This window comes from Pristiophorus japonicus, chromosome 20, assembly GCF_044704955.1.
Source record: "Pristiophorus japonicus isolate sPriJap1 chromosome 20, sPriJap1.hap1, whole genome shotgun sequence".
NCBI classification, from domain to species: Eukaryota; Metazoa; Chordata; class Chondrichthyes; family Pristiophoridae; genus Pristiophorus; species Pristiophorus japonicus.
In genome coordinates, this window is record NC_091996.1 from 41,358,233 (window position 1) to 41,382,501 (window position 24,269).

Sequence of the window (24,269 nt, forward strand, 5' to 3'; positions counted from 1 at the left end):
TGCGTACAGCTCTGGTCACCATATTATAAAAAGGATATTGAAGCACTGGGGAGGATGCAGTGAGGATTTACAAGGATGATACCAGAAATGCAAGGGTACACCTATTAGGAAAGGAGGAACAGGCTGGGTCAATTTTCTCTTGAAAAGAGAAGACTGAGGGGTGACCTAATAAAGGTCTTTAAAATTCTGCAAGATTTAGATAGAGTAGACACAGTGTTTCCACTTATGGGAAGAGCAAAACTAAAGATCATCAATATAAGGTAGTCACCAAGAATTCAAATACGGAATTCAGAAGAAATATCTTTACCCAGAGATTGGTGAGAATGTGGAACTCACGACCACAGGGAGTGGCTGAAGCAAATAGAATTGATGCATTTAAGGGGAAGCTAGATAAGCACATCAGGAAGAAGGGAATAGAGGGTTATGCTGATAGTTAGATGAGGAAAGGTGGGTGGAGGCTCAAGTGGAGCATAAACGCCATCATGGACTGGATGGGCCGAATGACCTGCTTTTGTGCTGCATATTCAATGTAATTCTTCCTTTTTTTGAGGATGTTCCCTAACTCACTTAGATGCAGAGTGTGTTGTAATCACTGCCTCAAAAGTAGGGTTAGTGGCTGTGACGTGCATGTACGAAGCAGGACAAATTGTATTCTTGAATGGGGGAAAATGGAGACGCATTTTAATTGCTTAACAGAAAATTCTTGATGTAAAGGATATATATTTAACTATAAACTAGATTGCCGAATAACTGCTGCTTTTAATTTCACAGTTAAAGAAGATGAAAGACAAAAAAGGCCTTTACCCTGACAAGAGCATCTATACACAACAGATTGGCCCTGGTTTCTGCTTTGGGGCACTTGCCTTGATGTTACGATTCTTCTTTGAGGTACAATGGAGTAATTTAATTTTTAGCTGTGGCAATTAACAGTTGGGAGAGCATCTTTTCACATTCTTCTGATAGATTTCAGATTTACCTTGTGTTCGTATTGCAGCTCACTTCTTTGCCATTTATAACTGACACCTTCCTAATGAATCAATGCCACAATGTCTCAATTAACATAGTTTTCTATCAAACTAATAATCATCCTAAAACAGTTCAGCTCTTTTCAGATGCCCCTTCCCCTTACTATGCACCATTCCTCAGCTGAGAGAGCAACTGAGCTGGTGCCAGGCCATTGCCAGTGGAGTCCTGCATTGGGCCACTAATAGCTGTGACTGAGCAGCTCAGGGTCAGTAATCCTCTGATGTTCCATCCCTCTCATTCCACGACCTCCAAACTCTTAACACTGCCCAAACAGTTAACCAAGATGTCTGACATGTAAAAACTCAGCACCATGTTTAAGATTGAATTCTGAAGTGGATGAGACTGAGAGGAACAATATTATGATGGATAAAAGGAAAATGTTCGATCAGATAGTTACGCTGAAGGAAGATAAAGTGCCAGGGCCGATTGGATACATCCTAGGATCCTGAGGGCCGCGGGTGGGCGGGATACATCCCAGGATCCTGAGGGAGGAAATTACCCAGGCTGTAGAATGATGGCATAAAATTTTACTGAATCTAATAATGCATCTAATCATCGATGAGTTTAAATGGAAGCTAGATAAACACATGAGGGTGAAAAGAATAGAAGGATATGCTGATAGGGTGCGATGAAATAGGGTCAAGGAAGCTCGTGTGGAGCAAAAACACCAGCACAGACCAGTTAGGCTAAATTGCCTGTTTCTGTACGGTACATTCTATGTAAATTGGATCATGCCCTACCCATTTTACAGGCCCAAGGGTTCAATTTGGCAAGTGTGTGCACTCATTCCACATCAGAAGTGCGGCGCCCGCCATATTGGTAATGGCTCCTGCATAGGTGTCAAAAGTGCACGCCTGAAACAGTCACAGCTTCCTTATTTGCATATGCAAAGGCCTAACACCTGTTTGAGGACCCTTTTGCAAAATGCACTTGCGACGTAAACCTCAAAGATGCTCAGCCTTGCACGCTGCAGTCAGTATTCTCAGGCGCTTGGCAGTCAAACCAGTGGTTCTTAAAGAAACTGCTGGAGACTGCCACTGGAAAGGTATGTTTGAATTCTTTTACTTATTTTATTGTGCAGTCAGGAAGAATTACAAAAGCAATTTCTCCGCCCATCAATTGAGCTGGTCAAGATCCTTTTAAATTTGTGCTCATTGCTATTCATCATTTGCCACTGCTCCAAATTTGTATCGTCTGCAAATGTGAAAACTTTGGACACACGGGGGCCAAAATTCCGGGACTCAAAGAGACCCGTTAATGCCCGTTTGTGGCGGCCATACCAAAAAATCGAATGGCTGCCACTCTGCGGTCAACAGGCTGACCCAATCTAAATTCAGGTCAGGGATTTTTCGCCCAAGTAGATGCACCGACAAAGTAAAATAAAATACTTACCTATCCATTCTCAGCTCCATTCGTTGATCCCCTGCCACGTTGATTGACAGCGGTGGACGGCCCAACCAACCCATTTTCAGCCTGTCAGCCTGGCTTTGAGTCTAAGGCTCAAAAAAATTCAAAGCCCTGAAAATGGATTACTTGCCGCAACAAGAGTTCCAGTGGTGTGTACCAGTTTAAAAACTCATAGGTGCGCCAGCTTTCTGGTGCACCTGAATTTCGGCTCCATGACCTTCCTCTCAATAAAAATGATGAATAACAGTAGTTGCAACTATTGTGTTCCCAACACAGATGAGGCTGCACACAGGGAGGTTAAAGTAACAGTGACCTCAGTCTTTAATAAGACACTCCAGAGTGAGGAACAGGCCTTAGGGACCGGCTTATATACAGTGCTCCCAAGGGATGCTGGGATCCCTTGGGACTTCAGGGGATGAGATCTCTGGTGGCGGAACATGAGAGTGCATGCTTTACAGATACACAACAGCAACATTGAACTTTGTGGCACTCCACTGGTAACTGGCTGTCAACCAGATAGCTGCCTATGCACTATTACTCTTTGCTGTTTCCCAACCAACTAACCATTTGGCAGTCTATTTTAATAAATTCCCATTGATCCCCTGGGCCTGGAGCTTATGTAGGAGCCTATTATGTGGGACAGTGTCAAATGGCTTCCTGAAATCTAGGCAGGTAACATCCATTATCTTTCCCCTATCTACAAAGTCTGTCATCCCCTCAAAAAAAAATCCAAGAAATTAGTCGTGCATTACCTCCCATTTCTAAAACCATGCTGGCTGTCTCGGATTAACTCATGGCCCTCGGGATACTCCCTTAGATTAACCCTTATAATAATTTCAAACACTTTTGCAAGAGTGGAAGTAAGACTTACAGGTGTATAATTTGATGGTTCATCCTTCGCCCCTTTCTTGAAGATGGGAGCCACAATTACTATTTCCAGTCCTCTGGGATTTGATCCGAGTACAGTGAACTCTGAGAAATACCCGCAAGACAACTCGCACTCGTTGAATCAATTCCTTCAGAGCCGTGTGAGAACCAGGAGCCTCATCTACCTTGAACTTCAACAACCACCCCAATATGTCCTCTCTTATGATTTTACAATTTTTCAGTCCACATTCATCTTTAAACTGTACCACCCAATTCTGGCATTCTTCTCCATTGCTTTTGTGAAAACAGTTGAACAATGGCAGTTAAATTCTTCAGCAATTTCTCTACTTTCAGACATCACTTCCTCAATGTCATTATTTAGTGGGCCTGACCCTTGTTTGTTTACTCCTGACATACTTGAAGAGTGCTTTACTGTTCTGCTTGAAGTTTCCAGTTATGTTTTCCTTCTGATCTCTCTGCACCCTTTAGCAATTATTAGCATTCCTCACCTTATCTTTATAGATCTCCCAATCTTGTTCCCTTCCTGAACATTAAAAACAAATTGTATGCTTTCTCTATGTTTTGTTACTAAGCCAAACTGGTCTTCCCCTTTCACACTGCCTTGATCTCTTCCAGGGATACATTCTTTTTGCATCTTAATAATTATCCCATTGATTTTGCTGAAACATTATTCTCACTTTGTTTATTGCTCCCTCCTAATTCATGAGAACTAAATCAAATATTGCAATACCCCTTGTGGTATCTTTAAAGGACTGTTTAAAAAACAAATCCCTCACAATTTAAATACATTTCCGCTCAATGCAGACTGTCCCCATTGTGCATTCCAGTCAATACGAGGAAGATTGAACCCCCAGGATTATTATTAGCACTTGGCACTCAACTGCCTCATCGCCCCCTCAAACCACAATCTCCTTTGATCATTAGCACGTTCATATTACAAACGGATCTCTTTTACTGCCTTTTAATTCTAACTGCTCGGTAACACTTTCCACATCTAACCTCATTGTAACTGGTCCCTATCTAACAAATAATGCCACCCCAGTCTTTCCTAAAACACACAAACCCTATGTTAACTCCCCAACAATAATTTGATTTCAACCAGGTTGTGAGGTCAGCTTGTGGGGTCAGCTCATGGGGTCAGAGAAACATAGAAACATAGAAAATAGGTGCAGGAGTAGGCCATTCGGCCCCTTGAGCCTGCACCGCCTTTCAATGAGTTCATGGCTGAACATGCAACTTCAGTACCCCATTCCTGCTTTCTCACCATACCCCTTGATCCCCGAGTAGTAAGGACTACATCTAACTCCTTTTTGAATATATTTAGTGAATTGACCTCAACAACTTTTTGTGACAGATAATTCCACAGGTTCACCACTCTCTGGATGAAGAAGTCTCTCCTCATCTCGGTCCTAAGTGGCTTACCCCTTATCCTTAGACTGTGACTCCTAGTTCTGGACTTCCCTAACATTAATAAGAACATAAGAACATAAGAATTAGGAACAGGATTAGGCCATCTAGCCCCTCGAGCCTGTTCCGCCATTCAACAAGATCATGGCTGATCTGGCCGTGGACTCAGCTCCACTTACCCGCCCGCTCCCCATAATCCTTAATTCCCTCATTGGTTAAAAATCTATCTATCTGTGATTTGAATATATTCAATGAGCTAGCCTCAACTGTTTCCTTGGGCAGAGAATTCCACAGATTCACAACCCTCTGGGAGAAGAAATTCTTTCTCAACTCGGTTTTAAATTGGCTCCCCCATATTTTGAGGCTGTGCCCCCTAGTTCTAGTCTCCCCAACCAGTGGAAACAACCTCTCTGCCTCTATCCTGTCTATCCCTTTCATTATTTTAAATGTTTCTATAAGATCATCCCTCATCCTTCTGAACTCCAACGAGTAAAGACCCAGTCTACTCAATCTATCATCATAAGGTAACCTCCTCATCTCCGGAATCAGCCTAGTGAATCGTCTCTGTACCCCCTCCAAAGCTAGTATAACCTTCGTTAAGTAAGGTGACCAAAACTCCACGCAGTACTCCAGGTGCGGCCTCACCAATACCCTGTACAGTTGCAGCAGGACCTCCCTGCTTTTGTACTCCATCCCTCTCGCAACGAAGGCCAACATTCCATTCACCTTCCTGATTACCTGCTGCACCTGCAAACTAACTTTTTGGGATTCATGCACAAGGACCCCCAGGTACCTCTGCACCACAGCATGTTGTAATTTCTCCCCATTCAAATAATATTCCCTTTTACTGTTTTTTTTCCAAGGTGGATGACCTCACATTTTCCGACATTGTATTCCATCTGCCAAACCTTAGCCCATTCGCTTAACCTATCTAAATCTCTCTGCAGCCTCTCTGTGTCCTCTACACAACTTGCTTTCCCACTAATCTTTGTGTCATCTTCAAATTTTGTTACACTACACTCTGTCCCCTCTTCCAGGTCATCTATGTATATTGTAAACAGTTGTGGTCCTAGCACCGATCCCTGTGGCACACCACTAACCACCGATTTCCAATCCGAAAAGGACCCATTTATCCCGACTCTCTGCTTTCTGTTCGCCAGCCAATTCTCTATCCATGCAAATACATTTCCTCTGACTCCGCGTACCTTTATCTTCTGCAATAACCTTTTGTGTGGCACCTCATCGAACGCCTTTTGGAAATCTAAATACACCACATCCATCGGTACACCTCTATCCACCATGCTCGTTATATCCTCAAAGAATTCCAGTAAATTAGTTAAACATGATTTCCCCTTCATGAATCCATGCTGCGTCTGCTTGATTGCACTATTCCTATCTAGATGTCCCGCTATTTCTTCCTTAATGATAGCTTCAAGCATTTTCCCCACTACAGATGTTAAACTAACCGACCTTTAGTTACCTGCCTTTTGTCTGCCACTTTTTTAAACAGAGGCGTTACATTAGCTGCTTTCCAATCCGCTGGTACCTCCCCAGAGTCCAGAGAATTTTGGTAGATTATAACGAATGCATCTGCTATAACTTCCGCCATCTCTTTTAATACCCTGGGATGCATTTCATCAGGACCAGGGGACTTGTCTACCTTGAGTCCCATTAGCCTGTCCAGCACTACCCCCCTAGTGATAGTGATTGTCTCAAGGTCCTCCCTTCCCACATTCCTGTGACCAGCAATTTTTGGCATGGTTTTTGTGTCTTCCACTGTGAAGACCGAAGCAAAATAATTGTTTAAGGTCTCAGCCATTTTCACATTTCCCATTATTAAATCCCCCTTCTCATCTTCTAAGGGACCAACATTTACTTTAGTCATTCTCTTCCGTTTTATATATCGGTAAAAGCTTTTACTATCTGTTTTTATGTTTTGCGCAAGTTTACTTTCGTAATCTATCTTTTCTTTCTTTATTGCTTTCTTAGTCATTCTTTGCTGTCATTTAAAATTTTCCCAATCTTCTAGTTTCCCACTAACCTTGGCCACCTTATACGCATTGGTTTTTAATTTGATACTCTCCTTTATTTCCTTGGTTATCCACAGCTGGTTATTCCTTCTCTTACCGCCCTTCTTTTTCACTGGATTATATTTTTGTTGAGCACTATGAAAGAGCTCCTTAAAAGTCCTCCACTGTTCCTCAATTGTGCAACCGTTTAGTCTGTGTTTCCAGTCTACTTTAGCCAACTCTGCCCTCATCCCACTGTAGTCCCCTTTGTTTAAGCATAGTACGCTTGTTTGAGACACTACTTCCTCACTCTCAATCTGTATTACAAATTCAACCATACTGTGATCACTCATTCCGAGAGGATCTTTTACTAGGAGATCGTTTATTATTCCTGTCTCATTGCACAGGACCAGATCTAAGATAGCTTGCTCCCTTGTAGGTTCTGTAACATACTGTTCTAAGAAACAATCCCGTATGCATTCTATGAATTCCTCCTCAAGGCTACCCTGTGCGATTTGATTTGACCAATCGATATGTAGGTTAAAATCCCCCATGACTACTGCCGTTCCTTTTTCACATGCCTCCATTATTCCCTTGATTATTGCCCACCCAACCGTGAAGTTATTATTTGGGGGCCTATAAACTACACCCAATAGTGACTTTTTGCCCTTACTATCTCTAATCTCCACCCACAATGATTCAACATTTTGTTCATTACAGCCAATATCGTCTCTCACAACTGCCCTGATATCATCCTTCATTAACAGAGCTACCCCACCTCCCTTCCCCTCTTGTCTATCTTTCCGAATTGTCAGATACCCCTGTATGTTTAATTCCCAGTCTTGGCCACCCTGCAACCACGTTTCAGTAATGGCCACCAAATCATACCCATTTGTAATGATTTGTGCCGTCAACTCATTTACTTTGTTTCGAATGCTGCATGCGTTTAGGTAAAGTGTTTTAATACTAGTTTTTAAACCATGATTTTTAGTTTAAATCTTGATAGGGTCAGCTCAATGGGTCAGCTCGTGGGGTCAGCTCAATGGATCAGCTCAGTGGGGTCAGCTCAATGGATCAGCTCAGGGGATCAGCTCAGGGGATCAGCTCAGTGGATCAGCTCAATGGGTCAGCTCAATGGATCAGCTCAGGGGATCAGCTCGTGGGGTCAGCTCAATGGATCAGCTCGGGGGGTCAGCTCAATGGGTCAGCACAATGGGTCAGCTCAATGGGTCAGCTCAATGGGTCAGCTCAATGGATCAGCTCGGGGGGTCAGCTCAGTGGATCAGCTCAATGGGTCAGCACAATGGGTCAGCTCAGGGGATCAGCTCAATGGGTCAGCTAAATTGGTCAGCTCAATGGGTCAGCTCAATGGGTCAGCTCAGTGGATCAGCTCAATGGGTCAGCACAATGGGTCAGCTCAATGGGTCAGCTCAGGGGATCAGCTCGTGGGGTCAGTTCAATGGGTCAGCTCAGGGGATCAGCTCGTGGGGTCAGCTCAATGGATCAGCTCAGGGGATCAGCTCAATGGGTCAGCTCATAGTGTCAGCTTGCATGGTCAGCTCAATGGATCAGCTCACAGGGTCAGCTCGTGGGGTCAGCTCACACAGTCAGCTCAATGGGTCAGCTCACGGGGTCAGCTCAATGGGTCAGCTCACGGGGTCAGCTCAATGGGTCAGGTCAATGGGTCAGCTCACGGGGTCAGCTCTCATGGTCAACGCAATGAGTCAGCTCAATGGGTCAGCTCACGGGGTCAGCTCAATGGGTCAGCTTGTGGGGTCAGCTCACGGGGTCAGCTCAATGGGTCAGCTCATGGGGTCAGCGCAATGGGTCAGCTCACACAGTCAGCTCAGTGGGTCAGCTCAATGGGTCAGCTCGTGAGGTCAGCTCAATGGGTCAGCTCATGGGGTCAGCTCAATGGGTCAGCTCAATGGGTCAGCTCAATGGGTCAGCTCACGGGGTCAGCTCTCACGGTCAACTCAATGGGTCAGCTTATGGGGTCAGCTCATGGGGTCAGCTCAATGGGTCAGCTCACGGGGTCAGCTCACGGGGTCAGCTCAATGGGCCAGCTCACGGGGTCAGCTCAATGAGTCAGCTCATGGGGTCAGCTCAATGGGTCAGATCACGGGGTCAGCTCAATGGGTCAGCTCATGGGGTCAGCTCAATGGGTCAGATCACGGGGTCAGCTCAATGGGTCAGCTCATGGGGTCAGCTCAATGGGTCAGATCACGGGGTCAGCTCAATGGGTCAGCTCATGGGGTCAGCTCAGTGGGTCAGCTCAATGGGTCAGCTCGCACGGTCAACTTAATGGATCAGCTCAGGGGATCAGCTCAATGGGTCAGCTCAGTGGATCAGCTCGTGGGGTCAGCTCAATGGATCAGCTCGGGGGTCAGCTCAATGGGTCAGCTCAGTGGATCAGCTCAATGGGTCAGCTCAATGGGTCAGCTCAATGGGTCAGCTCAGGGGATCAGCTCGTGGGGTCAGTTCAATGGGTCAGCTCAGGGGATCAGCTCGTGGGGTCAGCTCAATGGATCAGCTCAGGGGGTCAGCTCAATGGGTCAGCTCATAGGGTCAGCTTGCATGGTCAGCTCAATGGATCAGCTCACAGGGTCAGCTCGTGGGGTCAGCTCACGGGGTCAGCTCAATGGGTCAGCTCACACAGTCAGCTCAGTGGGTCAGCTCAATGGGTCAGCTCGTGAGGTCAGCTCAATGGGTTAGCTCAATGGGTCAGCTCAATGGGGCAGCTCAATGGGTCAGCTCAATGGGTCAGCTCGCGCGTTCAGCTCAATAGGACAGCTCACGGGGTCGGCTCAATGGGCCAGCTCGTGGGGTCAGCTCAATGGGTCAGCTCGCATTGTCAACTCAATGAGTCAGCTCATGGGGTCAGCTCGCATGGTCAGCTCAATGGGTCAACTCACGCGGTCAGCTCAATGGGTCAGCTCGGGGGGGTCAGCTCGCACGGTCAGCTCAATGGGTCAGCTCATGGGGTCAGCTCAGTGGGTCAGCTCATGGGGTCAGCTCAATGGGTCAGCTCACACAAGTCAGCTCACGGGGTCAGCTCAATAGGTCAGCTTGTGGGGTCAACTCACGGGGTCAGCTCAATGGGTCAGCTTGTGGGGTCAGCTCAAACGGTCAGCTCACACAGTCAGCTCAATGGGTCAGCTCAATGGGTCAGCTCATTGGGTCAGCTCACGTGGTCAGCTCAATGGGTCAGCTTGTGGGGTCAGCTCACGGGTTCAGCTCAATGGATCAGCTCACGGGGTCAGCTCAATGGGTCAGCTCGCACGGTCAACTCAATGGGTCAGCTCGCGGGGGTCAGCTCAATGGGTCAGCTCGTGGGGTCAGCTCGTGCGGGTCACCTCATGGGGTCAGCTTGTGGGGTCAGCTTGTGGGGTCAGTTTAATGGGTCAGCTCGTGGGGTCAGCTCACAAGGTCAGTTTAATGTTTAAGTTTAAGCAATGTCTTGAAGAGGATAGAGAGGCAGAGCTCAATGGGTCAGCTTGTGGGGTCAGCTCAATGGGTCAGCTCACGCGGTCAGCTCAATGGGTCAGCTCGCAAGGTCAACTCAATGGATCAGCTTAAGGGGATCAGCTCGCATGGTCAGCTCAATGGGTCAGCTCACATGGTCAACTCAGTGGGTCAGCTCACGGGGTCAGCTCAATGGATCAGCTCACGGGGTCAGCTCAATGGGTCAGCTCACGGGGTCAGCTCAATGGGTCAGCTCAGGGGGTCAGCTCAATGGGTCAGCTCATGGGGTCAGCTCAATGGGTCAGCTCACACAGTCAGCTCAATGGGTCAGCTCAATGCGTCAGCTCGCGCGGTCAACTCAATGGGTCAGCTTGCATGGTCAACTCAATGGGTCAGCTCGCGCGGTCAACTCAATGGTTCAGCTCGCGCGGTCAGCTCAATGGGTCAGCTCGCGCGGTCAACTCAATGGGTCAGCTCACGTGATCAACTCAATGGTTTAGCTCGCGCGGTCAACTCAGTGGGTCAGCTCGCGCGGTCAACTCAATGGGTCAGCTTGCACGGTCAACTCAATAGGTCAGCTTGTGGGGTCAGCTCAATGGGTCAGCTCACACAGTCAGCTCAATGGGTCAGCTCATGGGGTCAGCTCAATGGATCAGCTCACGGGGTCAGCTCAATGGATCAGCTCATGGGGTCAGCTCAATGGGTCAGCTCACACAGTCAGCTCAATGGGTCAGCTCACACAGTCAGCTCAATGGGTCAGCTCAATGGGTCAGCTCATGGGGTCAGCTCAATGGGTCAGCTCATGGGGTCAGCTCAATGGGTCAGCTCACACAGTCAGCTCAATGGGTCAGCTCACGGGGTCAGCTCAATGGATCAGCTCACGGGGTCAGCTCGCGGGGGTCACCTCATGGGGTCAGCTCGTGGGGTCAGCTCAATGGGTCAGCTCGTGGGGTCAGCTCAATGGGTCAGCTCACACAGTCAGCTCAATGGGTCAGCTCAATGGGTCAGCTCATTGGGTCAGCTCACGTGTTCAGCTCAATGGGTCAGCTTGTGGGGTCAGCTCACGGGGTCAGCTCAATTGATCAGCTCACGGGGTCAGCTCAATGGGTCAGCTCAATGGGTCAGCTCGCACGGTCAACTCAATGGATCAGCTCGCGGGGGTCAGCTCAATGGGTCAGCTCATGGGGTCAGCTCATGGGGGTCACCTCATGGGGTCAGCTCGTGGGGTCAGCTCAATGGGTCAGCTTGTGGGGTCAGCTCAATGGGTCAGCTCACACAGTCAGCTCAATGGGTCAGCTCAATGGGTCAGCTTGTGGGGTCAGCTTAATGGGTCAGCTCGTGGGGTCAGCTCACAAGGTCAGTTTAATGGGTCAGTTCAACAACAATAACAACTTGTATTTATATAGCGCCTTTAACATAAGAAAACATCCGAAACGTCACAGTAGTACTATGAGACAAAAAAAAATTGACACTGAGCCACATAAGGAGAAATTATCACAGGTGACCAAAAGCTTGGTCAAAGAGTTAAGTTTAAGCAGTGTCTTAAAGAGAATAGAGAGGCAGAGCTCAATGGGTCAGCTTGTGGGGTCAGCTCAATGGGTCAGCTCAATGGGTCAGCTCAATGGGTCAGCTCGCATGGTCAGCTCAATAGGTCAGCTCAATGGGTCAGCTCAATGGGTCAGCTCAATGGGTCAGCTCGCATGGTCAGCTCAATGGGTCAGCTCAATGGGTCAGCTCAATGGGTCAGCTCAATGGGTCAGCTCACGGGGTCAGCTCAATGGGTCAGCTCAATGGGTCAGCTCAATGGGTCAGCTCACGGGGTCAGCTCAATGGGTCAGCTCAATGGGTCAGCTCAATGGATCAGCTCGCATGGTCAGCTCAATGGGTCAGCTCAATGGGTCAGCTCAATGGGTCAGCTCACGGGGTCAGCTCAATGGGTCAGCTCAATGGGTCAGCTCAATGGGTCAGCTCACGGGGTCAGCTCAATGGGTCAGCTCAATGGGTCAGCTCAATGGGTCAGCTCAATGGGTCAGCTCAATGGGTCCGAGTTTTGGATCACCTGTAGGTTAAGTAAGATAGAATGTGGGAGGCCAGCCAGAAATACATTGGAATAGTCAAGTCTAGAGGTAACAAAGGCATGGATGAGGGCTTCAGCAGCGGATGAGCTGAGGCAAGCGCGGAAATGGGTGACGTTGAGGTGGAAATAGGCGGACTTAGTTATGCTGTGGATATGTGGTCGAAAGCTCATTTCAAGGTCAGATATGACACCAAGGTTACGAACAGTGTGGTTCAGTCTCAGATAGATGTTAGGGAGAGAGATGGAGTCAGTGGTAAGGAAACGGAGTTTGCGGTGGGGACCGAAAATAATGGCTTCGATCTCCAATATTTAATTGGAGAAAATATCTGCTCATCCAGAACTGGATATCGGACAAGCAGTCTGACAATTTAGAGACCGAGGAGGGGTCGAGAGAAGTGGTAGTGAGGTAGAGCTGGGTGTCATCAGCGAACATGTGGAAACTGACTCTGTGTTTCGGATGATGTCGGGGCAACATGAGAAATATAGGTCAGCTCAACTTGCAGAGTCAGTTCAGTGGATCGCATTCAGCTGCCTAGACCCTAAACTCTGCAATTCCCTCTCTAAACCTCTCCACCTTTCTCTTCTCATAACAACATAAGAACACTCTGCCCGTCGAGCCTGTTCCACCATTCAATAAGATCATGGCTGATCTGAACTTGGCCTCAACACCACTTTCCTGCCTGTTTCCCATAACCCTTGACTCCCCTGTAGTTCAAACTCTGTCGATCTCCGCCTTGAATATATTCAATGATTCAGCCTCCACAACTCTCTGGGGTAGAGAATTCCAAAGATTCACGACTCTCAGAGATTAAATTCCTCCTCAACTCCATCTTAAATAACTGACCCCTTATTCTGAAACTATGCCCCCTCTTTCTAGATTCTCCCACGAGGGGAATCATTCTCTCAGCATCTACCCTGTCAAGCCCCCTCAGAATCTTATGTTTCAATAAGATCACCTCTCATTCTTCTAAATTCCAATGAGTATAGGCCCATCATTCTCAAACTTTCCTTATAAGACAACCCTTTCATCTCAGGAATCGACCTAGTGAACCTTTTCTGAACTGCCTCAAATGTAAGTATATCCATCCTTAAATAAGGAGACCAAAACTGCACACAGTACTCTAGGTGTGTGTAATGTATGCATGCTTGGGTTTACCTGCCACTAGGGGGAGTGACCGTCGGAGGTCATTGGGCCACAGACACACACGTGCAGCCCTTGTATATAAAGAAAGCCTCCATGTTCAATCCTGACTTTGAGAGCTAATAAAGTAGAGTCAGGTCACACCTGACTGAGTTCACGGTACTAAGCCTATTGAGTTATTGCATACGCAACATTTGGCGATGAGGCACAATACGAACTTTCACGCACACAAAAAAAAATGAGCACCATTGGAATCTGGGAGCGATTCGTGGTGGGAGAAGACTGGGAAGATTTTACAGATTGCCTCGACCAGTACTTCATGGCCAACAAGATGGATGAAGACGCTGATGCAGTTAGGCGTGGGGCTGTTTTCCTCACGGTTTGTGGTCCAAAAATCTGTGGCCTTAAAGAATCTGCTCTCACCTGCACGTCCAACAGAAAAGACCTATGAGGAATTGTGTGCTCTGATTCGGGACCATCTCAAACCTAAAGAAGGCATCATTATCTCGAGATATCGCTTTTACAAGCATATTCGTTCTGAGGGCCGGGACCTGTTGCCGACCTGAGATGTCTCGCTGGGCCGTGTAAGTTTGGAACCGTGTTGGAAGACATGCTGCGCGACGTCTTTGTAATAGGCATAAACCACGAGGTAATCCTGCTGGCTGTGGAAACGCTGGATCTGAGCAGAGCCATCATGATCGCCCAGGCTTGCCTGACCACGGTCGATAGTACAAAGCAGATATCCTCGCAGAGTCGGAACTCCACGGCAAGTACTGTGCACCAGATTGTGTCGTTGGTTGGCAGAGCTGCATCTGGCAGGGCCTATCCGACTGTGTTTGCGAAACCTGTGGCTGCTCGAGGTCCGCCATTGGGCACAAATCCGATTTCACCCTGTTGGCATTGTGGGGGCAATCATCGGCCTCATCAGTGCCGTTTCAGATAGTATATTTGTACAAAATGGAGCACCTTCAGCGGATGTGTCTGCAGCTCAGCAAGCGTGCTGCGACACACCACGTGGATGATGATGACCGATCCGGAGCGGATCTGGCAATGCAACCCAAGATACCCGAGGAGGAAATGTATAGTGTACATTCGTTCCTGACAAAGAGCCAACCGATAATGATTGAAGTAAAATTGAACGCCGTGCTGGTATCTATGGAATTAGTCACGGGTGCAAGTCAGTCAATTATGAGCCAGAGGACTTTCGAAAAGCTGTGGGACATCAAGGCCGTGAAATTCAAGCTGAGTCCAATAAATGCAAAATTGCGTACCTACACTAAAGAGCTCATACCAGTGATTGGCAGTGCAGCAGTCAAGGTGTCATACGATGGGGCGGTTCATGATCTATTGCTATGAATTGTTCCAGGCAATGGTCCAACGCTATTCGGCAGGAGTTGGCTCGAAAAAATAAATTGGAACTGGAATGATATTAAAGCTTTGTCATCGGTGGATGACGCTTCATGTGCTCAAGTGCTGAGCAAATTTCCCTCGCTGTTTTAACCGGGCATCAGCAACTTCACGTGAGTCAAGGTGCAGATCCACCTGGACTCAGGTGGAAGACCTGTCCATCACAAAGCCCGGACGGTCCCGTACATGATGAGGGAGAAGGTCGAAATCGAACTGGACAGACTCCAACTTGAAGGGGTCATTTCACCGGTCGAATTTAACGAATGAGCTAGTCCCATTGTTCCTGTGCTGAAGAGTGATGGCGCTGTCAGGATTTGTGGAGACTACACGGTTACGACCAAGCAAGTTTCGAAACAGGATCAGTACCCGTTACCGGAGGTTGATGACCTGTTTGCAACGCTAGCTTGGGGAAAGACGTTCACCAAATTGGATCTGATGTCGGCCTATATGAAACAGGAGCTTGTCAAATCGTCGAAGGAACTTACATGCATCAATACGCATAAAGGGCTGTTCATTTACAGCAGGTGCCCTTTCGGAATTCGCTCGGCTGCAGCCATATTTCAGAGAAACATGGAGAGTTTAGAACATCCCTAGAACCGTGGTGTTCCAAGACGACATTCTGGTCACAGGTCGTGACACTGCCGAAAACCTGGAAGAGGCTCTACTTCGTCTGGACAAAGTGGGGGTCAGGCTGAAACGTTTAAAGTGCGTCTTTATGACACTGGAAGTCGAATTCCTGGGAAGGATGATTGCTGCAGACAGCATCAGGCCTACGGACTCGAAAACAGAGGCCATCAAAAATGCACCCAGACCCCAGAATGTGACAGAGCTGCATTTGTTCCTTGGTCTTCTCAACTACTCCGGTAATTTCTTACGTAAATTGAGCACATTATTAGAGCCACTGTATATGCTGCTCAGAAAAGGCAACAACTGGGTTTGGGGTGTATCTCAAGACAGGGCCTTCGAACTGGCTAGAAATCTGCTTTGTTCCAACAAATTGCTGGTACATTATGACCCGTGCAAGCATTTAGTATTGGCCTGTGACGCTTCATCACATGGGGTTGGTTGCGTGCTCCAACAATCCAGTGAGTCGGGCAAACTACGACCCGTTGCGTATGCGTCGAGAAGCATGTCTAAAGCGGAATGAGCCTACGGCATGGTAGAGAAAGAAGCGTTAGCCTGCGTATATGGGTTTAAAAAGATGCACCAGTATCTATTTGGGCTTCGTTTCGAGCTTGAAACCGATCACAAGCCGCTCATATCTTTGTTTTCAGAGCATAGAGGTATCAATACCAACGCGTCGTCCTGCATCCAGAGGTGGGCGCTGACATTATCTGCCTATGATTATGTCATTTGCCATAGACCTGGCACCGAGAATTGTGCCGATGCATTGAGCCGTTTACTGTTGCCCACGCCGGAGGTGGAAACGCCACAGCCCGCAGACCTACTGTTGGTCATGGATGCCTTTGAGAGTGAAGGGTCGCCTGTCACTGCTCAACAAGTTAGGATCTGGACCAGCCAGGATCCGATTTTATCGGTTGTCAAACATTGTGTTCTTAGTGGTGATTGGTCGGCCATTCCCAGGGAAGTGTGTGATGAGACCAACCGTCGCAAAGACGAACTATCCATTCAATCTTATTGTTTGCTATGAGGTAATCATGTTGTTATGCCCAAGAAAGACAGGGAGAGATTTGTACGGGATTTACACGGTACCCATCCCGGTATTGTGATGATGAAGGCCATTGCGTTTGGTGGCCTGGCATTGACTTTGATTTGGACTCGTGTGCATCAGTGCAACACTTGCATGCGGTTAAGCAATACACCAGTGGAATCTCCACTAAGTCTGTAGTTGTGGCCATCCAAACCATGGTCGAGGATCCACATCGACTATGTGGGTCCTTTCCTGGGCAAAATGTTTTTGGCGGTGCTGGATGCGTATTCCAAATGGATAGAATGTGTAATCATGTCATCCAGCACATCCACAGCCACCGTGCCATGTTCGCCACTCATGGTCTGCCCAACATCGTTGTGAGCGACAACGGATCATGCTTCACGAGTTTGAAGTTTCAAGAGTTTATGAGACTCAATGGTATCAAGCACATAAGGTCAGTACCATTCAAACCTGCATCCAATGGTCAAGCGGAGCGGGCCGTCCAACCCATCAAGCAGAGCCTGAAACGCGTAACTCACGGTTCTTTGCAGACTCGCTTGTCACGCATACTGCATAGTTACAGGACGAGACCCCACACGCTTACCGGGATCCCCCCTGCTGAACTGTTGATGAAGAGAGGTCTCAAGACCAGACTCTCGCTTGTCCACCCTGATGTTAACGATCACGTCGAAAACAGACGTCAACATCAGCAGTGGTATCATGATCGCACTGCCGTGTCACACGACATCTTTATTAATGATCCTGTGTATGTGCTAAATTATGATAAAGGCCCCAAGTGGGTCACTGGCACTGTTACAGCCAAGGAGAGTAACAGGGTGCTTATTGTCAGGCTCACTAATTGGCAAACATACCAGGAGGCACATTGATCAGACGAAATTGCAGCACACAGACGAACCAGAACAGCTTGAAGAAGACACCATCAATGACCAACTGATTCATATTCAGCCATCAGAAGACCCTGCTGTTGTCAAATGAATCTGGACCTTCAAACCCCGACATGGACACTGCCACCCCCATTAAATCGGCTACCCAGCCTCAAGTCATGAATGACTCGGAGAGCTCACCCAGATCTGGAATTGAACTGAGACGATCAACTAGGGAGCGGAAAGCCCCGGACTGTCTCAATTTGTAAATAGGACTGATACCAAGATCTTGGTGGGAATGATGTAATGTATGTATGCCTGGGTTTACCTGCCACCAGGGGGAGCGACCGTCGGAGGTCATTAGGCCACAGACACACACGTGCAGCCCTTATATATAAAGAAAGCCTCCATGTTCAATCCTGAATTTGAGAGCTAATAAAGTAGAGTCAGGTCGCACCTGATTGAGTTCACGGTAATTAAGCCCATTGAGTTATTGCATACGCAATAGTGTGGTCTCACCAACGCCCTCTACTGTTGTAGCAAGGCTTCCCTGCTTTTATACACCATCCCCCTTGCAATAAAGGCCAACATTCCATTTACCTTTCTGATTATTTGCTGTACCTGAATGCTAACTTTTTATATTTCATGTACGAGGACACCTAGATCCTTCTGTACCGCAGCATTCTGTGGCCTCTCCCCATTTAAATAATATTCTGCTTTTCTATTCTTTCTACCAAAGCGGATAACTTCACATTTTCCCACATTATACTCCATCTGCCAAATTTTTGCCCACTCACTTAGCCTGTCTATATCCCTTTGCAGACTTTTTATGTCCTCACAACTTGTTTTCCCACCTATCTTTGTATCGTCAGCAAATTTGGCTACAGTACACTCGGTCCCTTCATCCTAGTCATTAATATAGATTGTAAATAGTTAAGACCCCAGCACCAATCCCTGCGGCACCCCACTAGTTACTGTTTGCCAACCGGGAAATTACCCATTTATCCCGACTTTCTGTTTTCTGTTAATTAACCAATCCTCTATCTATGCTAACCCCGTGAACTCTTATCTTGTGCAGTAACCTTTTATGTGGCACCTCATCGAATGCCTTCTGGAAATCCAAATACAGCACATTTATTGGTTCCTCTTGATCCACCCTGCTCGTTACATCCTCAAAGAACTCTAGTAAATTTGTCAAACACGATTTCTTTTCATAAAACCATGCTGACTCTGCTTGATTGTATTATGATTTTCTAAATGTCCTGCTACTACGCCCTTAATAATGGATTCCAGCATTTTCCCAATGACAGATGTTAGATTAACTGGCCTATAGTTTCCTGCTTTCTGTCTCCCTCCTTTCTTGAATAGGGGCATTACATTTGTGGTTTTCCACTCTGCTGGGACATTTCCCGAATCTCGAGAATTTTGGAAGATGACAACCAATGCATCCACGATCTCTGCAGCCACTTCTTTGAAGACCCTAGGATGCAGGCCATCAGGTCCAGAGGACTTGTCCGCCTCTAGTCCCATTAGTTTGCCGAGTACTTTTTCTCTAGTGATAGTGAAAAAGTACTAGGCAAGGATCTTTTTGTCCTTTAAGATGCCACCTAAAACCTACCTTTTGACCAAGCTATCCGAATACCTCGTTATTTGGCTCGGTGTCAAACTTTGAAAATCGCTCGTGTGAAGCGCATTGGGACATTTTAATACATTGAAGTAGAGAGTCACGATGAATGGTTGTTTTTCAGACTGGAGGGATGTATACAGTAGTGCTCTTTAGGATCAGTATTAGGACCACTGCTCTTTTTGATATATATTAATGACCTGGACTTGGGTATACAGGGTATAATTTCAAAGTCTGTAGATGACATGAAACGTGGAAATGTAGTAAACAGTGAGGGGGATAGCAACCGACTTCAGGTCACAGACTGGTGAAATGGACAGACACATGGCAGACAAAATTTAACTCAGAGAAGTGTGAAGCGATGTATTTTGGTGGGAAGAATGAGGAGAGGCAATATTAACTAAATGGTACAATTTTAAAGGGGGAGTTCAAAAGCAAGGAAGTTATGCTAAACCTTTGCAAAACACTGCTTAGGCCTCAGCTGGAGTATTGCGTCCAGTTCTGGGCACCACACAGTAGGAAGGATGTCAAGGCCTTGGAGAGGGTTCAGAGGAGATTTACCAGAATGGTACCAGGGATGAGGGTCTTCAGTTATGTGGAAAATCTGTGGTTGTTCTCCTTAGATCACAGAAGGTTAAGAGGAGATTTGATAGAAATGTTCAAAATCATGAAGGGTTTTGATAGAGTAAGTAAAGAAATACTGTTTCCAGTGGCAGAAGGGTTGGTAACCAGAGGACACAGATTTATAGTGATTGGCAAGAGAACCAGAGGCAACATGAGGAAACATTTTGTTGCACAGCATATTGTTGTGATCTGGAATGCACTGCCTGAAAAGGCGGTGAAAACAGTTTCAATAGTAACTTTCAAAAGAATTGGATAAATACTTGAAGGGGAAAAATTGACATGGCTACGGGGAAAGAGCGGGGGAGTGGGACTAATTGGATCGCTCTTTCAAAGAGCCGGCACAGGCACGAATGGCTTCCTTCTGTGTATAGCATATGATTCTATGAAAGCCACTATATAAATGTAAGTTGTTGTTGGTACACTGAGCAAACTGGATTATTAATTTGTGAATTGTGTGTGAAATTCAGAAACCAGTACTGGGATGATTGATGCAGGCTCACTCTCTTTTCCTTCTAGGAATGGGATTACAGCTATGTACACAGCTTCTATCACTGCAGCTTGGCAGCCTCCTTTATCTTACTTCTCCCGAAGATTAACTCTCAAGCAGGAAATGGAGGAAATCCGATAAAACTAAGTTGCTGCACACTTTGCTGTGTCTGAAAGAGGCAGATTCCTGCCTCCGGTCCGAGCATTATATTTGTGAGCTGCATCACTGAAATGATCATTCCTTTTGATAAAGACACTGTAAATGCACCCTACGCTATGAAATAGAAGTGGCTCTGTATCACATCTCCAACCAGTCGTGGTATGTTCAGAAATATCTAATGAAGTATTGGCTGTTAGGTCAGATTATCAATTGTATGAAGCAAAAGCTCAGCTGGGGGCTGAATGTGTTCTTCAAATGAACGATGACAAAAATGCAGAGATATAAACAGAAAACGATGGCAGGTTTGAAAAATGGATTGTATGATCCTTATTAGGAAAGGGGTTTCCAAAATCATGTCAAGGAAACTGATATTTGAAAGGGTAAGCTAACTCCATCAGTGGTCTTCTGTCCAGTTTAGTATTGTGTAACTGTGAACACATCTTAAGACTTTGCATAAGAAGCTCTCCACTAACCCAGTAAATAAATGCACCATTTTGGATAGTACATATACACAAAAAGGTTCGATCCCTGGTCTCTGCAGTGATACAATTGGCTTTAGCACTCCTGAGTTAGAGAATTAGAAGTCAGCCAGGGTTCATGCTCCTGTTAACTATCCACTGACCCACTGCTGGGAAACATTTGTGTGTGGACATTAACAGTGATACAATTGGTTTCAGAGCCCTTGGATTAGGGAGGGGGAAATCATCTTGCGTCCCTGTTCCTGATCATTATCCGGTGACCCCTTCTGTGTGGACGTTGGGTGAGGACAGGATTGGACTTGACTGCAATGAACCCCCCTCTTGGGATGAATAGCCTGCTGACACTCACTGCCTAAACTCACAGATGACCTCTTGAAGAATAGGCACTTGGACAAGATGCAACCTTACATAGAATTTACAGCACAGAAACAGGTCACCAGCCCAACGGATCCGTGACAGTGTTTATGCTCCACATGAGCCTCTTCCTGTCCCTCTTCATCTCACCCTATCAGCATATCCTTCTATTCCTTTCTCCCTCGTGTACTTATCTAGCTTCCTCTTAATCTGTATACCTTTCAAGAAAAAAGGAGAGAAAATTAGTTGGGGAAAAGTTCCAGTACCAATAGCTAGAATAAATCATTGCCTAGTTTGGAATAGAGGTCCAAGTGTGCATATAAAGACAGAATAAGCTCAAATCTAAACCCACATCGGTTGGACACCGACACCTGGCTCATCCGTCAATGGGCCACCCACATCGAGTGGGCACCCACATCGGGCTCATCCTTCAATGGGGCACCCACATCGAGCAGCCACACACATCGGGCTCATCCTTCAATGGGCACCCACATCGAGTGGGCACCCACATCAGGCATGTACCCACATCGAGCAGGCACCCACATCAGGCTCATCCTTCAATGGGCCACCTACATCGAGTGGGCACCCACATCAGGCTCATCCTTCAATGGGCACCCACATTGAGTGGGCACCCACATCAGGCATGCACCCACATCGAGCAGGCACCCACAGCGGGTGGGCACCTACATCGAGCTCATCCTTTGATGGGCACCCATACCATTCCTTTTCTCAGTGAGTTCATTTGATCATCTGCCATAAATTCAGCAGAAGATCAGCAAAGCCCAGAGAATGTTGTGGGGCAGTGTTTACATAAATCTGCTCCTGAAGATACGACAGACCGAGAGAACCCCACAGAAACTCTAACCCTTGAGGTTTACTTCATCACAGTATGACTCCAGGGTGTGTGTTGTAACATTCTATGACTATATAGTTCAACAGTCTATTCACTTATTGACTGGACATGGTTGTTGGTCGGTTTACTATTACGCTGAGATCTCTTTCAGCCTCTGTCCCAGATAGTTTGATGCCATTCATTAAGCATTCCATTTTTTTCTTCCAATATATAACACTCTGCACTTATGGGTGTTAATTTTAATTTGCCATATTTCTGGCCACTTGCAAAAATCTATCAATTCCAAGATATAGTGGAACAAATTAGAAGAAAAAAATTCAAGCACATTTGGAAGAATCACTGTCGGTGGGAGCAGTGGTGTTGTATGTCAGTATACCAATGTGCTGTAGAGGTGCAGCTGCACAGCTCTTGTACTGTTGGCATAAACATGCAGTCAGTCATAATGTGCAGAGGTCAGACAGCCAGACCCTGATGCTGGAAAGGAAGGACTCTGGCACTGAACAGCCCATTCTCACCCAGTCCCTGTCTGCATGGATTGCAAGTACTGAATCCAGGAACAGGAGACGGGCTGTTTCTGTAAACTTTCAAACTCCATCACTGAGGAACATGGCTGTGCATCACAAAAACTGCTGACAATAGGGCCAAGTTTTCTTGGGGATGCCTACTTTCTCCCTGCTTTTTCAGACAGCATGTTTGCCCAGCATGGATCAAGTACGATTATCAAGCCAAGTCGCTGAATATTTTTGTGGCTGAAGAGAGCTTTCTGCCCAGATGTGATGAGTAATCATGGAAATGTGAGCTTCTACCCATCGATCTATTCACATGTGTAAATCACACTCGGTATGAGAGGTGGTGATGAAAACATCAAAATCAATAGTGAGAAAAGTAATATAACTTAATACATATAATAATTCAGAGTAATACTTAAAGTAGGAAACAATTACATTATTAAACATTTTATTCAACACCAGTCCCAGAGTTGTCAAAGCACACAATAGAATATGAATCTATTCATAGGACTGAGTTTTACTGCAAACACTAATCCTACCCATACCTGGCAGTATGTTTTTTGCAATATATCCCAATATATATGCACTACATTGTTGAATTTACTTTTTTTCTGAGTTACAGATTGAGGGGAAGCCCACTTAGATGTCGTAGGCTCTGATTTGTGAGTCACTAGTACAGAGAATGAACCATAAGAAAAGTCCTGACCACCTTTCAAATCTATATCATTTCCCCATGTATTCGCACAACCCAATATACCTAACTATGTCTGTGAGTGCTGCATGATCGAATGTACCATGTCTCACCACAATCCCTAACCTTTATAAATAAATCTTTAAACCGGTACACCTGGATTTTTCATGTTACTCTGGCCCAAGGTTCTTTGCTATTTTTAGTGAGTTTGGGAAGAATGGTGGTGGGGAACTTTGACTTGCGGCAGATTTTCGATTGAGACCAATTCTCGCTGGGGGAGGAAGTGGGGAAGGGGAGGGAAGTGAGGAAGGTGAGGACAAGGAGGAGGGGAGGAAGAGGAGAGGAGGCAAGAAGAGGAGATGGGAAGGAAAGGGGTGGAGGAGGGTAGGGTAGGAAGGGGCCAGGAGAGGAAGAAAGAGGGGGAGGAAGATGAAGGGAAGGGAGGGAGGGAGGAGCAAGGGGAGAAGGAGGGAGGAGGAAAGGGGCATATGTGTTTCTTTTTTTCTTCTCTCCACTTTCAAGGTTTCATCCTTTTGTTCACCTGGTAATTTGGGACATAACAAATTAATTTATTTTTCAGGGATGCACTCGGTCAAAACTGTTAGGACAAACTTTGTCTTTGCTGTTACAGGGAAAGTACACCATAAAAGCAAGCACAAGGAAAGCATGTCCAATCACGAAGTGGGCTCGAAGGGCTGAATGGCCTACTCTTGCTCCCATTCCTTATGTCTCCCCTTGTCAGGTGCTTCTGGTCCCTCAGCCCCAACTGGTGCCGAGTGACACATAGGACCCATTTCGATCTGGGGCACCACCTCTGAAAAGAAAAAGAAAACTTCTACATCCAATGTACCAACACCTTCCCACATTGGGCTCCCAATGCACAGGTGTTGCCAAGTGTCAGTCGCAGATCTGTCACTTCAGTCAACCCCAATGCTTTAGATTAGGATGATCCCCACCTTCCCAATCCAAGGCACTTTGGACACCTTGGCACTGGCTGATCCACTATTCCCATTATGATCCTTATTTGGCATCAGCAAATACAGTAACACTGGCATTGACATGCACTGTTTGTGGTGCATCTGCTGTTAGATATACCCAGACTGGATAGTGTTTCACCACCTTGTTCA

General features: G+C 46.5%; 1 protein-coding gene across 1 annotated transcript in view; it reads left to right on the top strand.

Annotated features, from left to right (window-relative positions):
• The window catches only part of LOC139232498 (protein myomaker-like), a 179,625-nt gene extending 156,338 nt beyond the window's left edge, over positions 1-23,287 (top strand). Inside the window, exons 5-6 of the mRNA XM_070862808.1 lie at positions 772-888; positions 20,127-23,287. Coding sequence (XP_070718909.1) covers positions 772-888; positions 20,127-20,270 — 261 coding nt within the window. The 3' untranslated portion in view covers positions 20,271-23,287. The remainder of the gene's footprint in view (positions 1-771; positions 889-20,126) is intronic.
• The last annotated feature ends 982 nt before the right edge of the window (positions 23,288-24,269 follow it).